The sequence below is a fragment of the Esox lucius genome, chromosome 25, assembly GCF_011004845.1.
Source record: "Esox lucius isolate fEsoLuc1 chromosome 25, fEsoLuc1.pri, whole genome shotgun sequence".
In the NCBI taxonomy this organism is placed as follows: Eukaryota; Metazoa; Chordata; class Actinopteri; order Esociformes; family Esocidae; genus Esox; species Esox lucius.
Genome location: NC_047593.1, coordinates 11085373 through 11100333, shown reverse-complemented (window position 1 = coordinate 11100333; position 14961 = coordinate 11085373). Strand labels below are relative to the sequence as shown.

At 41.7% G+C, this 14961-nt stretch overlaps 1 protein-coding gene across 1 annotated transcript; it reads right to left on the bottom strand.

The window, feature by feature from the left end:
* Positions 1 to 7687: 7687 nt before the first annotated feature.
* LOC105007971 (chemokine-like receptor 1) lies at positions 7688 to 14636 on the bottom strand. The gene is made up of 2 exons (XM_010867119.5): positions 14517 to 14636; positions 7688 to 9292 (listed from the first exon to the last, which is right to left on the bottom strand). Exon 2 carries the CDS (start codon positions 9262 to 9264, stop codon positions 8236 to 8238), a length of 1029 nt encoding a protein of 342 aa, XP_010865421.4. The 5' UTR covers positions 9265 to 9292; positions 14517 to 14636; the 3' UTR covers positions 7688 to 8235.
* Positions 14637 to 14961: the final 325 nt, after the last annotated feature.

Here is a 14961-nt window from a genome sequence, read left to right as displayed (position 1 = left end):
TTGTCCATGGTTGTATTGTTTATGGATGGGTTGTCTCTCAGACCGTGTAGATGGAGACAAATCTTTAATTAATGGAAGAAAAAAGCTGTGTTTTATTTCTGGACAATAAAAAATCTCTTATGTATCAAATAGTTTTGTATCTTACCACCTTTGAGTCCACACCCAAAGTCCAAAAAGCAATGAAATGCAGCACAGCAAATGTTAGGATCTTGTCTTTTGCCATCATGCAAACATTTATCGAATTACAATGTCTTGCAATGAAGAGTAGTTGTCTTATTACTGCACTGCGCCTTAAAGGGAGCCTTACTGTATGATGAGTTACACAGGGCCAGACAGCAACAATTATTGGAAATGATTAACAAGAATATCAACTATACCAGCACTCTATTTGCCATTGTTGACAAGCTTACAAACCCCCTAAAGCAGATAGCATCATAACACATGTCCACCGTGAAATGTAATGAATTTCCGTGTTTCTTTAGTGAACTATAAAAATTGACATACTGCAAATAGTTAATAGCTCTCTGAAATCAGGCATTTTCCCAACGTCTCAAAAAACAGCTGCCATTAAGCCCCTATTAAAAAAGATAACACTCGATGCATCTACATTGAAAAACTATAGACTTGTCTGCAATCATCTCAGCAATTTTGTGAACTCAAGCGGTCTCTTAGACAGATTTCAGTCAGGCTTCCGACCTCACCACAGTACTGAAACGGCCCTGATAAAAGTTTGAAATTATATACAGCTGAATACTGATTTCTCAATAAAATAACAGTTCTGGTTCTATTAGATCTCAGTACAGCATTTGACACTGTAGATCACAGAACACTTCTAGACAGGCTGAACATTTGGGTAAGACTCTCTGGGACAGTCCTTAATTGGTTCAGATCTTATCTAGAAGGCTGAAGATACTTTGTCACCATTGGTAATCATGAATCTGATAGGGTGGCTATGACATGAGGGGTTCCCCAGGGATCAGTTCTTGGACCACTTCTATTCAATCTCTATATGATACCTCTGGGTCAAATTCTACAGAACAACAACATTAACTACCATAGTTATGCCGATGATACTCAAATATACAGCTCCAGAAAATATTAAGAGACCCCTGCACCATTTTCTTTCTTTTCTAAAAAAATTGAAAAGGAAACTTTTTTTTGCAGTGGTCTCTTAATTTTAACCCTTCTGTTCTTCACTCAAAACCTCTCTTTTCAACATTTTTGGAAAGGGAAGGAAAAGGTGCAGTAGAATTTTTTCCAAAGCTGTATATGGCTCTTGAACCATATGACAACAGCTCAATAGACTCACTGTGTCACAATATAGAGCATATAAATACCTGGATGAACCAAAATTGTCTACAATACCAAGATAAAACAGTATTAGTAAAGAGCTGGATTCTCGGGCCCTTAAAACCAGGGATCAAGTGCGGAATCATGGTGTTCTGACAGACTCAGACCTCACATTTAACAGTCATATCAAAGTGGTAACCAAAACAGCATTCTATAATCTTAAAAATATAGCCAGAAGCAAGGATTTGGTGTCCCAAAAAGACCAAGAGAAGCTCATTCATGCTTTTATCAGAGTCCAAACCAGACATGGAGAAGCTGCGTTTAGCAATTATGCTACACAACTGGAATAAACTACCAGAAGACATGCCCCTAACGTATCTATTTATTAATTCAGGATATAAAAATACTTCTCTTTTCACGCGCCTATGACTGAGCACTTAAACCTAACTGCACTGTTTAGTCATACAGCTTTTATAGCTTCCTAAATGTTTATCCCCTTTTTATTTTACTTCTATTTTCTTATTCTATGTTTTCTTATTATGATGTTGTTTTGATGTTTTAATTTGAGTATTTTTTTTTATGCAATTGTATTGTTACATTTTTTTCTTTTCTTTGTAAAGCACATTGAATACACTCACCTAAAGGATGATTAGGAACACCTGTTCAATTTCTCATTAATGCAATTATCTAATCAACCAATCACATGGCAGTTGCTTCAATGCATTTAGGGGTGTGGTCCTGGTCAAGACAATCTCCTGAACTCCAAACTGAATGTCAGAATGGGAAAGAAAGGTGATTTAAGCAATTTTGAGCATGGCATGGTTGTTGGTGACAAACGGGCCGGTCTGAGTATTTCACAATCTGCTCAGTTACTGGGATTTTCACGCACAACCATTTCTAGGGTTTACAAAGATTGGTGTGAAAAGGGAAAAACATCTAGTATGCGGCAGTCCTGTGGGCGAAAATGCCTTGTTGATGCTAGAGGTCAGAGGACTGATTCAAGCTGATAGAAGAGCAACTTTGACTGAAATAACCACTCGTTACAACCGAGGTATGCAGCAAAGCATTTGTGAAGCCACAACACGCACAACCTTGAGGCGGATGGGCTACAACAGCAGAAGACCCCACCGGGTACCACTCATCTCCACTAGAAATAAGAAAAAGAGGCTACAATTTGCACAAGCTCACCAAAATTGGACAGTTGAAGACTGGAAGAATGTTGCATGGTCTGATGAGTCTCAATTTCTGTTGAGACATTCAGATGGTAGAGTCCATGAGAACATGGATCCATCATGCCTTGTTACCACTGTGCAGGCTGGTGGTGGTGGTGTAATGGTGTGGGGGATGTTTTCTTGGCACACTTTAGGCCCCTTAGTGCCAATTGGGCATTGTTTAAATGCCACGGCCTAGCTGAGCATTGTTTCTGACCATGTCCATCCCTTTATGACCACCATGTACCCATCCTCAGATGGCTACTTCCAGCAGGATAATGCACCATGTAAACAAAGCTCCAATCATTTCAAATTGATTTCTTGAACATGACAATGAGTTCACTGTACTGAAATGGCCCCCAGTCACCAGATCTCAACCCAATAGACCATCTTTGGGATGTGGTGGAACGGGAGCTTTGTGCCCTGGATGGGCATCCCACAAATCTCCATCAACTGCAAGATGCTATCCTATCAATATGGGCCAACATTTCTAAAGAATGCTTTCAGCACCTTGTTCAATCAATGCCATGTAGATTTAAGGCAGTTCTGAAGGCGAAAGATCAGACACAGTATTAGTATGATGTTCCTAATAATCCTTTAGGTGATTGTATAAATAAACTTGCTTGCTTGCTAGTGGTTTTGTGTCTCATTTTAAAAGCACCTACCTTTTAAAAAGGCCTAAATACAACTACCTTTGAAACACCAAAATAGAGTAAGCATATACACTCACACACACATACATACACACACACACACACACACACAAACACGCCACTGGGCAGGAAATCCAACAAGGCTTTTCCATTCTAATGCTGAGCTGTGTGTGTTTGTGTGTGTCTAGACCAACAACCCCAATGCTTCTGAAGGAATAGAAAGACACTGAAACGTAAAGAAAAACCCTTCACATCATCCAACCAAGTGAAGAACTGTGACAACTGCGACCTCTGCTGGTTCACCTCCCCCTGCAGTGGGCGGGCCCCAGCGGTCGACGTCACCGGCCTTCTGACACCACCGTCTCATCATACATTTCACCTGTGTCTCGTTTAGTGCACCTGTTCCTCATCATCGCTGTTTCCCCCGGTATATATGTTCCCTCTGCTCCCCCTGTCTTTGTGTGTGATTGTCTCTACCTACTAAAGAGCTGTACGACGCTTCGTCACCTGTATATACTTATTTTGCATTGGTTCGTGAGGATACCATTAAAAAGATCCTTCCACCACGCCTTCTCCTGCTCCTCCTTGTCCAAACCCCGAAGCCGTGACAAGAACACTCTCCGGAGGTAGGCATATCATTATCCAAGTCTACCATTAAGAGAAGACTTCATAAGAGCAAACATGGAGGGTTCAACACATGGTGCAAACCAGTCGTAAGCCAAGAAACTAAGATCAGCCTTTACCAGAAAAAAGTATGGAGAAGGCATGGAGCGGCTCATGATCCGAAGCATACTGCATCATCTATAAAACACGGTGAAGGCAGTCTGGTGGCATGGGCATGCATGGATTTCTATGCCACTGGGTCACTTTCTGTAAAATTTAAAGTCTGCAACTCAATTGCATCTTGGTTGTTTCATTTCAAATCCATTGTGGTGGCATCAAGTGCCAAAATTATGAAAATTGCATCAGGGTCCAAATATTTCCAGACCTACAGGGAGGGAAAAAATTATATGATCCCCTGCTGATTTTGTACGTTTGCCCACTGACAAAGAAATTATATGTCTATAATTTTAATGGTAGGTTGATTTGAACAGTTAGAGACAGAATAACAACAAAAAGATCCAGAAAAATGCATGTAAAAAAGGTTATAAATTGATTTCCATTTTAATGAGTGAAATAAGTATTTGATCCCCTCTCAATCAGAAAGATTTCTGGCTCACCGGTGTCTTTTATAAAGGTAACGAGCGGAGATTAGGAGCACACTCTTAAAGCAATCAGTCAATCAGATTCCAAACTCTCCACCATGGCCAAGACCAAAGAGCTGTCCAAGAATGTCAGGGACAAGATTTTAGACCTACACAAGCTTACCATCGCCAAGCAGCTTGGTAAGAAGCTGACAACAGCTTGGAAGAAACAGAAAAGAACTGTCAATCACCCTTGTTCCGGGGCTCCATGCAAGATCTCACCTCGTAGAGTTGCAATTATCATGAGAACAGTGAGGATTCTACACGGGAAGATCTTGTCAATGATTTTAAGGCAGCTGGGACCATAGTCACCAAGAAAACAATTGGTAACACACTACGCCGTGAAGGACTGAAATCCTGCAGGACCTTCAAGGTCCCCCTCCTCAAGAGAGCACATGTACAGGCCTGTCTGGAGTTTGCCAATGAACATCTGAATGATTCAGAGGAGAACTGGGTGAAAGTGTTGTGGTCAGGTGAGACCAAAATCTTTGGCATCAACTCAACTCGCTGTGTTTGGAGGAGGCTCCAAGAACCCCATCCCCACCTTCAAACATGGAGGTGGAAACATCATCCTTTTGTGGGGGTTTTCTGCTAAGGGGACAGGACAACTTCACATCATCAAAGTGATGATGGATGGGTCCATGTACCATCAAATCTTGGGTGAGAACCCCCTTCCCTCAGTCAGGGCATTGAAAATGGGTCATGGATGGGTATTCCAGCATGACAACGACCCGAAACACGGCCAAGGCAACAAAGGAGTGGCTGAAGAAGGAGCACATTAAGGTCCTGGAGTGGCCAAGCCAGTCTCCAGACCTTAAACCCACAGAAAGGAAGGGAGCTGAAGGTTCGAGTTGCCAAACTTCAGCCTTGAAACCTTAATGACTTGGAAAAGATCTGCAAAGAGGAGTGGGACAAAATCCCTCATGAGATGTGTGCAAACCTGGTGGCCAACTACAAGAAAAGTCCGACCTCTGTGATTGTGTCAAGGAGTGTTGTTGTCGTGTGCAAAAGATAAAGGAGCCAAACGCAGGGAGGTAGATAATAATGATGTTTCTTATTCAAAGTAAATCGCACGTATCAATGAAAAGGCGTGCAAGTGCAAAATTAATCTTTACAACACCAAACACAGAACAATACCTCACAAAGACGCCCAGAAACACAGGAACTAATATAGGTTACCTAACAAGGGAATGGACACCAGATGTGTGCAATAACAAGACATGACAGTGCCGTGGGAGGAGGCCGAACACCACGCCGGGGGAGAGAGCGTGCGTCTCGTTACAGATTGACAAGGGTTTTGCCACTAAGTACTAAGTCATGTTTTGCAGAGCGGTCGAATACCTATTTCACTCATTAAGACGCAAATTTGAGTTCCTCAAGGCTCGGTTCTGGGCCCATTACTTTTCTCACTATACATGCTCCCTCTGGGCGATGTAATCCGAAATCACAATATTAACTTTCACTGTTATGCTGATGACACACAGTTATATATTTCAATGAAGCATGGAGAAGCCCCTAAATTAGCTATTTTGGAAGCATGCGTTTCAGATATTAGGAAGTGGATGACAGAGAATTTCTTGCTCTTAAACTCAAATAAAACAGAAATGCTCCTTTTAGGACCCAAAAAACAAAGAGTGTTGTTAGCAGATCTCACTGTGAACCTCGACGGCTGCATGGTCGTATCCCAAAAAACTGTAAAAAACCTTGGCGTTACCCTTGACCCTGACCTCTCCTTTGAAGAACATATAAAATATGTCTCAAGAGTTGCTTATTTTCATCTTAGAAACATCGCAAAAATTAGAAACTTCCTATCAAAAACTGATGCAGAAAAATTAATCCATGCTTTCGTTACTTCTAGATTAGATTACTGCAATGCTCTTCTCTCTGGTTATCCAGACAAATTAATAAATAAACTTCAATTAGTGCTGCACGCAGCTGCTAGAATCGTAACTAGAACAAAAAAATTTGAACACATTACTCCTGTCCTGGCATCCTTACATTGGCTGCCTGTTAGGGTTAGGGCTGATTTTAAGGTTTTACTCTTAACCTATAAATCAATACATGGACTTGCTCCTACTTACCTTGCTGAAATGATCCAGCCATACATACCTACACGTAACCTTAGATCGCAAGACGCAGGCCTTTTAATTGTACCTAGAATTTCTAAACAAACAATTGGCGGCAGGGCCTTTTCTCATAGAGCTCCACTCCTGTGGAATGATCTGCCAATTAAGGTTAGAAATGCAAACTCAGTGCAAACTTTCAAGTGTCTACTAAAAACTCTTTCTAAAAACGCTGCTAGCAATACTCGGCCCTCATTCAGGGGGGTTGCGGTTGGTGGGTGTCCCTTTGGTTGATGCCTGGCAATGTGGTTGGATTGATTTCCTGCCTGTTGGGCCCTGTCCGGGGCCTCCCCCGGGTAGGGCCACAGTGTCACCGGACCCCCCCCGTCTCAGTTTCCAAGGTGTTACGCTGCTATATTATTGTGCTGGGGGACATGAGGGATGTACTACTAACTTTTCTCAGTTTCCTCCAATTTTAAATTTTAGAAGGAGATGAGGTCCTGGTCCACACCTGCGGATTACCTGGTTTGGGGGGACCGTTGCTGTTTCCTGTCCTTGTCCACCTGGTCATACTTCTGACCTAGTCTAAAATCAAATATACTCTGGATTTAGCCAAGAGAAATGTATTTATTATTCCAATTGGACTCTTAATATCTCACCCGGCACAGCCAGAAGAGGACTGGTCACCCCTCTGAGCCTGGGTCCTCTCTAGGTTTCTTCCTAAAATTCGACCTTCTTAGGGAGTTTTTCCTAGCCACTGAAATTCAACACTACTGTTGTTTGCTCCTTGGGGTTTAAGGCTGGGTGTCTCTGTAAAGCACTTTGTGACAACTGCTGTTGTAAAAAGCGCTTTATAAATACATTTTGATTGATTACATTTTGAAATTTATAACATTTTTTACAAGCGTTTTTCTGGATTTTTTTTATTTTTATTCTGTCTCTCACTGTTCGAATAAACCTACCATTATTATTATAGACTGATCATTTGTTTGTCAGTGGACAAACGTACAAAATCAGCGGGGGATCAAATTATTTTTTCCCTCACTGAAACTATGCATGTTCATCTTTGTCTTATGTATTCACATACCTTTTTACGGAACTCTCGAGGCTCTTTTACACCGACCTTCGGTCATTATTTTTGTATCAAATATTTAAAACAAATTTACAAAAATCCTTATCTAAACCTCAATTCAAAATAAAGACATTCCAAATAAAGGACACAAACACAGCATATTGTTTATTAAACAAAGTGGTTCATTTAACAAAAACATGTGTGCGAAAATATGTGAACCCCTTCATTCATGTGAAAATATGTGAACCCCTCTATTAGCAGCAATAACTTGGAATAATCATCTCCTATAGCCACTAATCAGACTCTGATATCTGTTTTAGTCCATTCCTCCAGCAGAACTCAGCCAATTGAGTGAGGTTTTACTGGTTTTGGCATGCATTGTCTCCTTCTGGTCCTACAACAGAATCTCAGTCAGATTATAGTCGGGACCGATTTGGCCAACCCAAAACACACCTTTTAATTCTTTGGATCCATGTCTGGTTGGAATAATCTTTATTGGCCGAGCTTTAGTTCCTTGACTGGTGGCCTCATTTAAATAAATGGGCTGGTATACCTCAAAATTCATGGTTCCCTTAATGAGGTGCATTGTTGTGCAGAATGTTAACCTGAGGCAACGTAGACAATCAAAAGAAAATACAGCTTTAATACCATTTCTACAAAGCTAAGCACTGCTGAACAAAGTCTTTGTCTTCCCCATCCATTTCAGAGAAACATGGACGTTCTGCGGCTGCTGGTGGTGCCTCCCTCCTCTCTGATCGCATTCTCAATCTTAGACAGCATGGAGCTCTTGAATTTCTGCTGGAAGTCATTGCCCATGAAAACATAGAGCGCCGGGTTAATCAAACTGTTGGCTGCGGCCACAGTGGTCCCAATGATAAGACCAGCTCTGATGTTTTCCTGGTTGTAGGTTTGGTGGTTCAGCTCAAGCAGTATGAAGACATGGTAGGGCAGCCAGGAGATGAAGAATGCGGCTATCAACGCAGTCATTACCCTGAGGGGCTTGGAGGACTTCCTCATCATTTGTCTGGTCCGTAGTTGCGCAATGATAGTGGAGTAACAGAAGAAGATGGCGAGGAAGGGCATTGCGAAGCCACAGATGAACCGACTCACTGCGATCGTCTTGTGACTGTGTTGGCCTGAGTAGTTATTGTAACACAAGCTCCTCCCTAAATGGGTCTTAATGTCTCTAAACACTGCAGAGGGGAGGCTCAGGGCAACAGAGGAAATCCAGGCTAAGAACACCACAAAAGATGCCTTGCCATTGGTGCGGTTGTTCTGAGCCCACACTGCAAACACCACCAACACACACCGGTCCACACTGATGACGGCCAGGATGAAGATGCTGCTGAACATGTTGATAAACATCACAAATGAGTTGAACTTACACAAGAACAGCCCAAAGGTCCAGTCATTTGTAACCGTGTAGACAATGTTGAACGGTAGAGAGAGACAAAATATGAAGTCTGACACGGCCAGGCTGAGGTACCAGGTGGTGCTGACCGTCCTCTTCATCTTGATACCAGCGATCCAGATGACCAGGCCGTTGCCAAGTACTCCCAACAGGAAGATGAGCACATTGACCACCAGGTAGAAGACACAGGAAACCTCAGTGAAGCATGTTGTGTGGGTCTTGAAAGCAGCAACCTCTTCATTACCAGTGACATTGTCATATGTGTAATTGTTATAATCCCCAAATTCATCATAACCGTAAATAGTTATAGAATCCTCCATTGTGTTTCAGGTATTTGACTTGTAATCCCTGTGAAGATAAGAAGTTTCAGTAGTTAGGCTGTGTCGTGTGGTTGGGGGGTTGCAGTCTGACATCATTGCTTATGCATTTGGGAGCCATTACAACATTAACTCATTTGGTGTGCTTGTGAAACCAAAGCACATCTGTATATTGTTTTCATACTCACTTGATTAAATGGGCTAAAAAAACAACAACAAGTAACTCAACCATGAGTAGCAATAGCACCTACGTTATTATAATAATGTTAGTAAACATATTTTTTATTTTAAAACCTCATTCACATTCATAAACCTAATACTAAACTCTTACTGTATAACAAACCCATGTTGGCTAAAAGGTTAAAGATTTCTTTCTCCAACATGACTTATATACACTCACCTCAATTTCTCATTTATGCAATTATCTAATCAACCAATCACATGGCAGTTGCTTCAATGCATTTAGGGGTGTGGTCCTGGTCAAGACAATCTCCTGAACTCCAAACTGAATGTCAGAATGGGAAAGAAAGGTGATTTAAGCAATTTTGAGCGTGGCATGGTTGTTGGTGCCAGACGGGCCAGTCTGAGTATTTCACAATCTGCTCAGTTACTGGGAGTTTCACGCACAACCATTTCTAGGGTTTACAAAGAATGGTGTGAAAAGGGAAAAACATCTAGTATGCGGCAGTCCTGTGGGCGAAAATGCCTTGTTGATGCTAGAGGTCAGAGGAGAATGGGCTGACTGATTCAAGCTGATAGAAGAGCAACTTTGACTGAAATAACCACTTGTTACAACCGAGGTATGCAGCAAAGCATTTGTGAAGCCACAACACGCACAACCTTGAGGCGGATGGGCTACAACAGCAGAAGACCCCCCCGGGGTCTCCACTACCCAAGACCTCATCTCCACTACAAATAAGAAAAAGAGGCTACAATTTGCACGAGCTCACCAAAATTGGACAGTTGAAGACTGGAAGAATGTTGCCTGGTCTGATGAGTCTCGATTTCTGTTGAGACATTCAGATGGTAGAGTCAGAATTTGGCGTAAACAGAATGAGAACATGGTTCCACCATGCCTTGTTACCACTGTGCAGGCTGGTGGTGGTGTAATGGTGTGGGGGATGTTTTCTTGGCACACTTTAGGCCCCTTAGTGCTAATTGGGCATTGTTTAAATGCCACAGCCTACCTGAGCATTGTTTCTGACCATGTCCATCCCTTTATGACCACCATGTACCCATCCTCTGATGGCTACTTCCAGCAGGATAATGCACCATGTCACAAAGCTCCAATCATTTCAAATTGGTTTCTTGAACATGACAATGAGTTCACTGTACTGAAATGGCCCCCACAGTCACCAGATCTCAACCCAATAGAGCATCTTTGGGATGTGGTGGAACGGGAGCTTTGTGCCCACAAATCTCCATCAACTGCAAGATGCTATCCTATCAATATGGGCCAACATTTCTAAAGAATGCTTTCAGCACCTTGTTGAATCAATGCCACGTAGAATTAAGGCAGTTCTGAAGGCGAAAGGGGGTCAAACACAGTATTAGTGTGGTGTTCCTAATAATCCTTTAGGTGAGTGTATATAGCTGAGAGCCAAATAGCCCCCAACTTTAACATACTCCTTATGATAACTTGGCTTTTAAAGTAAAACTCTTTCTTTGTCTTCCAGACAGTGCTGGAAGAACATTTGATGGTTGTGACTAACAGGGGACACTAGAGGTCACCACACATTCGTGATAGAAGAAGTCCACTACTTTGCTGCAAACTGACCATCCTCATCCTTGTGTGGTTTGTGTGAGACTCCCTGTAGTGGAAAGACTTCTACCCAACTTAATCAGATCAAATATTGTTATGTCACATGCTTCCCTATTAACTAGGGGTGCAACTGATAAAAAAACTCATTGTTCGGATCGTTTCTCGGATCAGAGTCACGGATCAGATCATTTTTCGGATCAGCAAAAAAAAATTTAAAAGACAAATTAACATAGGTTTGACCTTTTTGTTTATTAACACTTTTAAATTATTACATTCAAATATATAAAATCAATCTAAAGTGCACAAGGCATAATATCTTCTTTTTAACAACAGTAGGCAGCTTTAGCATTTCTTGCTTTGTCTTAAGCACATGAGCAGCTGTTGTGCTTCGGTGGAAGTAGGACACCACCTTCCTGATCCTCCCAAGGAGGCGGTCCATCCTGTTGACTGAGATTCCCTTCTGTGATGCCAAATTCACTACATGTGTAAATCATCTGTGGGCCCAGAATGCCTCATTCACTGCATTTATTAGATTTTTGGCATTATCAGTTGTGACTGGGATATTACTAGTACTGGGAGTCTTTATCTTCCATTCCTCCACTGCTTGTGTCAGTACCTGCGCAAGATGAGTGCTTGTGTGACTCTCGTAGAGGGGGCGTGTCTGCAGCACCGGACTTCTCATCTCCCAGTCTGCTGTGATGAAGTGAGCGGTTATGGTCACATAGCTCTCCGTTCCCCTGGACGTCCACCCGTCTGTCGTGAGCTTAACAGAGGATGCTCGGGATCATCCACAACTTTTTTCTTCTCCTGCTCATAAAGATCTGGCACAATCTTTTCGCTGAAGTGGGTGCGCGCCGGGATGTCGTGACGTGGCTCAAGCACTTTCAGCATGTGTTTAAAGCCCTCGTTTTGCACAACCGAATATGGCCTCATGTCTGCACCTATAAACACACCGATAGCGTTTGTGATCGCTTTAGCCCGGTCTGATTGTGCAACAAGGGGCTGCTTCAATGCCGCAGTGATAAGCGGTTGTTGAGCAGCTTTCGTTTTCACTGTCAGTGAAACTGCTTCAAATGCGCGGCCATGCTTGATGTGTTTCCACTGTCATATGGCTTTCTTGTGCCACAGTGCCTACACACCGTCACGGTTTTATCCACTAACCTCCTTCCTTTGACAGGGAAGCCAAAATGCTCCCATACAGGGGATTCAAATGACGCGGGGCGTTCAAGCGCCTCCGTTCCTCCGCTCGCCATGACCACGCTGGGTGTGGACTGAACATGCGCACAACTTTATTTTTTTCAGAAATCAATCCGCGGATCACGTGTGTGCCGAACCGAAGATATTGATCCGAACGGATCACGGATCAATGACGTTGCACCACTATTATTAACAAGTGAAGATTAGAAAATGAAGATAACATTTCTTAACTCAATTAATGCATATACAAAGCAGTTATATATGAACGCACGCAGGGGTGTAGGTTATTTGGGCCTATGTGCCTTGATTTAATGTATTCCATCATTCCCTTGCCTTGTTCTGTGGTACTCACATCTCATGGAATCTCTATCTTGCTGTGGGCAATCACCATGTCTGTATAGCGGATGCAACTTTCAACTGCAAACCATTAGAGTGAGTACCACTCTAATGGTACTCACTCTAATGGTTTGGAGTGGGGTGACATGAGAGAATAATGGAAGGTTGAACGCCAGGCAGACAGCGTTATTCTGGTTAGGTTGAAGGGGTTTGGTGGCACATTCTGGAAGCCACACCAACAGGGAGGTATTTTCCCTTTCTACTTTAATGTCAAGGTTTCTTTCCCTTTCTACTTTTAATTCTGAATGAATATGTTTCCATTTGTTTAGTTATGCATGTCTGGTCAGATGAGAAAGGAGAACTGCAACGCATGTAGGCGGTTGCAAAGCAGTGGATAGTTGGTTTGCTCCCTGTATGGGCCAGTGGATAGTTGGTTTGCTGGGCCAGTGTACTGTCAGTGGAGGAAGGTATGTGTGATTCATTAGGTTGGCCTATTTTATAACTTACTGTGGCTGTAATATTTTAAACACAAGGGAAGGATCAATTTTAGTTGACAGTGTTATTAATGGTGGTGCTTTTTGTATTGACTCTTAGAGTTTGACAAGCATAAATATCACACAGCAATCTAACAAATTAATACTTAATATTTCTGATTTGAGCAGTGCAGTTCCATTTGAGATTCTATGCGCATTTGACAAAACTTCCTGTTTCGGTTCCTGCACTTTCTATTACAGACTCATGCAGTTCCTCAGTGAGGTTAGTTCCTCTTACAGTTTCTCATCAAACCAGATCATCTTTTTCCTCATTCTCTTAAAGTACTTCTGGCGACATATCAATTGTGATTAAAGAACACAGGATGCATCTGAGCTCAATTTGGGATTGTTATGGCAACGGGTCTGAATACCAATATACATTAAAGTTTTTCATTTGCAATAAATTTGTATACCCACTGCCCCACACTGGTTATGCAGATTTAGGATGAGTAACAGCAACACCAAGGTCGCTAGAATATGTTATAAAAGCATTTTATCGTTAAAGTAAAGACATCACAGCACTGGGGTTAGGGTTAAGGTTAGCTATCACAGCACTGGGGTTAGGGTTAAGGTTTGGGCTACGGTTAGGAAAACATTAAGGTATGTTTAGGTCGCACAGCTCCGACTCTAACGTTATTTTACTGAACGTAATATTTCTTACAAAATCCCCTGGCTAAAATGTATGCATGATTGTCTACGTAGTGTCCTGAGACCAGGCTGATAAACCATACAGTAAAATACAAATCATGATTTACATGATATAGGGCCACCAGACTCATTTGCTGTTCTCTGATCAATATGTACATAATCAATAAGGCAGGAGGGAGTGTGGTTTATTGCAAAAATACTATGGCTTAGAGCTGTTTGTAGGTACGACACATTGCATAGTGCCTAGACACAGCACTTAGCCGTGGTTTATTGGCAATATACAGGTCCTGGTCATAAAATTCGAATATCATCAAAAAGTTGATTTATTTCAGTAATTCCATTTAAAAAGTGAAACTTGTATAATTTATTCATTCATTCCACACAGACTGATGTATTTGAAGTGTTTATTTCTTTTAATTTTGATGATTATAACTGACAACTAATGAAAACCCCAAATTCAGTAACCTTTTTGTGATTATAAACTGGTTGCCAACACAATAAGAGCAGTAAAAATGTCATATCCATTGTGTACAGTCTCATATACCATGGATATCTGCCAATCAGCATTCAGGATTAAAAGCAACCAGTTTATAATGTTTTAAAAAAAATGTCTTTCCAATTGACAATAGAATGGCTAGCTACTGCTATATATTATATTGTGAAATAACAAAACTTCCTACAAGCTTCGAATAAGTATATTTCCTGTTCTCCAACAATAGGAAATTTGCTAACCACTGTTTGTGCATTATCATCATATGAGGTTTTAAAGTTTAACTTACCAGACTCACAGAAAATATACGTTTTTGTGTTGTGTTCTTCTCCAGTTTTTTCCGTTTAGCAAACTATTGGCAAATATCTATTTCTAAATGGGCATTGGAACAGCCCAGAGCTGGTGCAAACCACTAGGAAGTTAGTGTCAAACAAAGATTTTATGATTGTGACCCACTCCCTTTTGTCCTCTATGGTTTCTGGTAATCACCTTCTAAATGGGTCCTGAGCCCGGCCCCTTTTCTCCTACCACACCACTTATAATGTAGGCTGACTACATTATAGACACCTGCCAGGTCTAATACTTGGAACATCTGTTGAACACAACATGTTATAGCAGAGATAATTTTTTGTTGCCCGGGGCTGTATTTCTTATTATCATTAAGTGACTTGGGTTTGAGGAAGCCAGCGTATTACCATACAGACAATTGACTAGAGTGTTAATGAACTCGTACT

Bases quoted from the DNA above. Each gene is read 5' to 3' on its own strand.
- LOC105007971 (XM_010867119.5), bottom strand. From the start codon at position 9,264: ATGGAGGATTCTATAACTATTTACGGTTATGATGAATTTGGGGATTAT.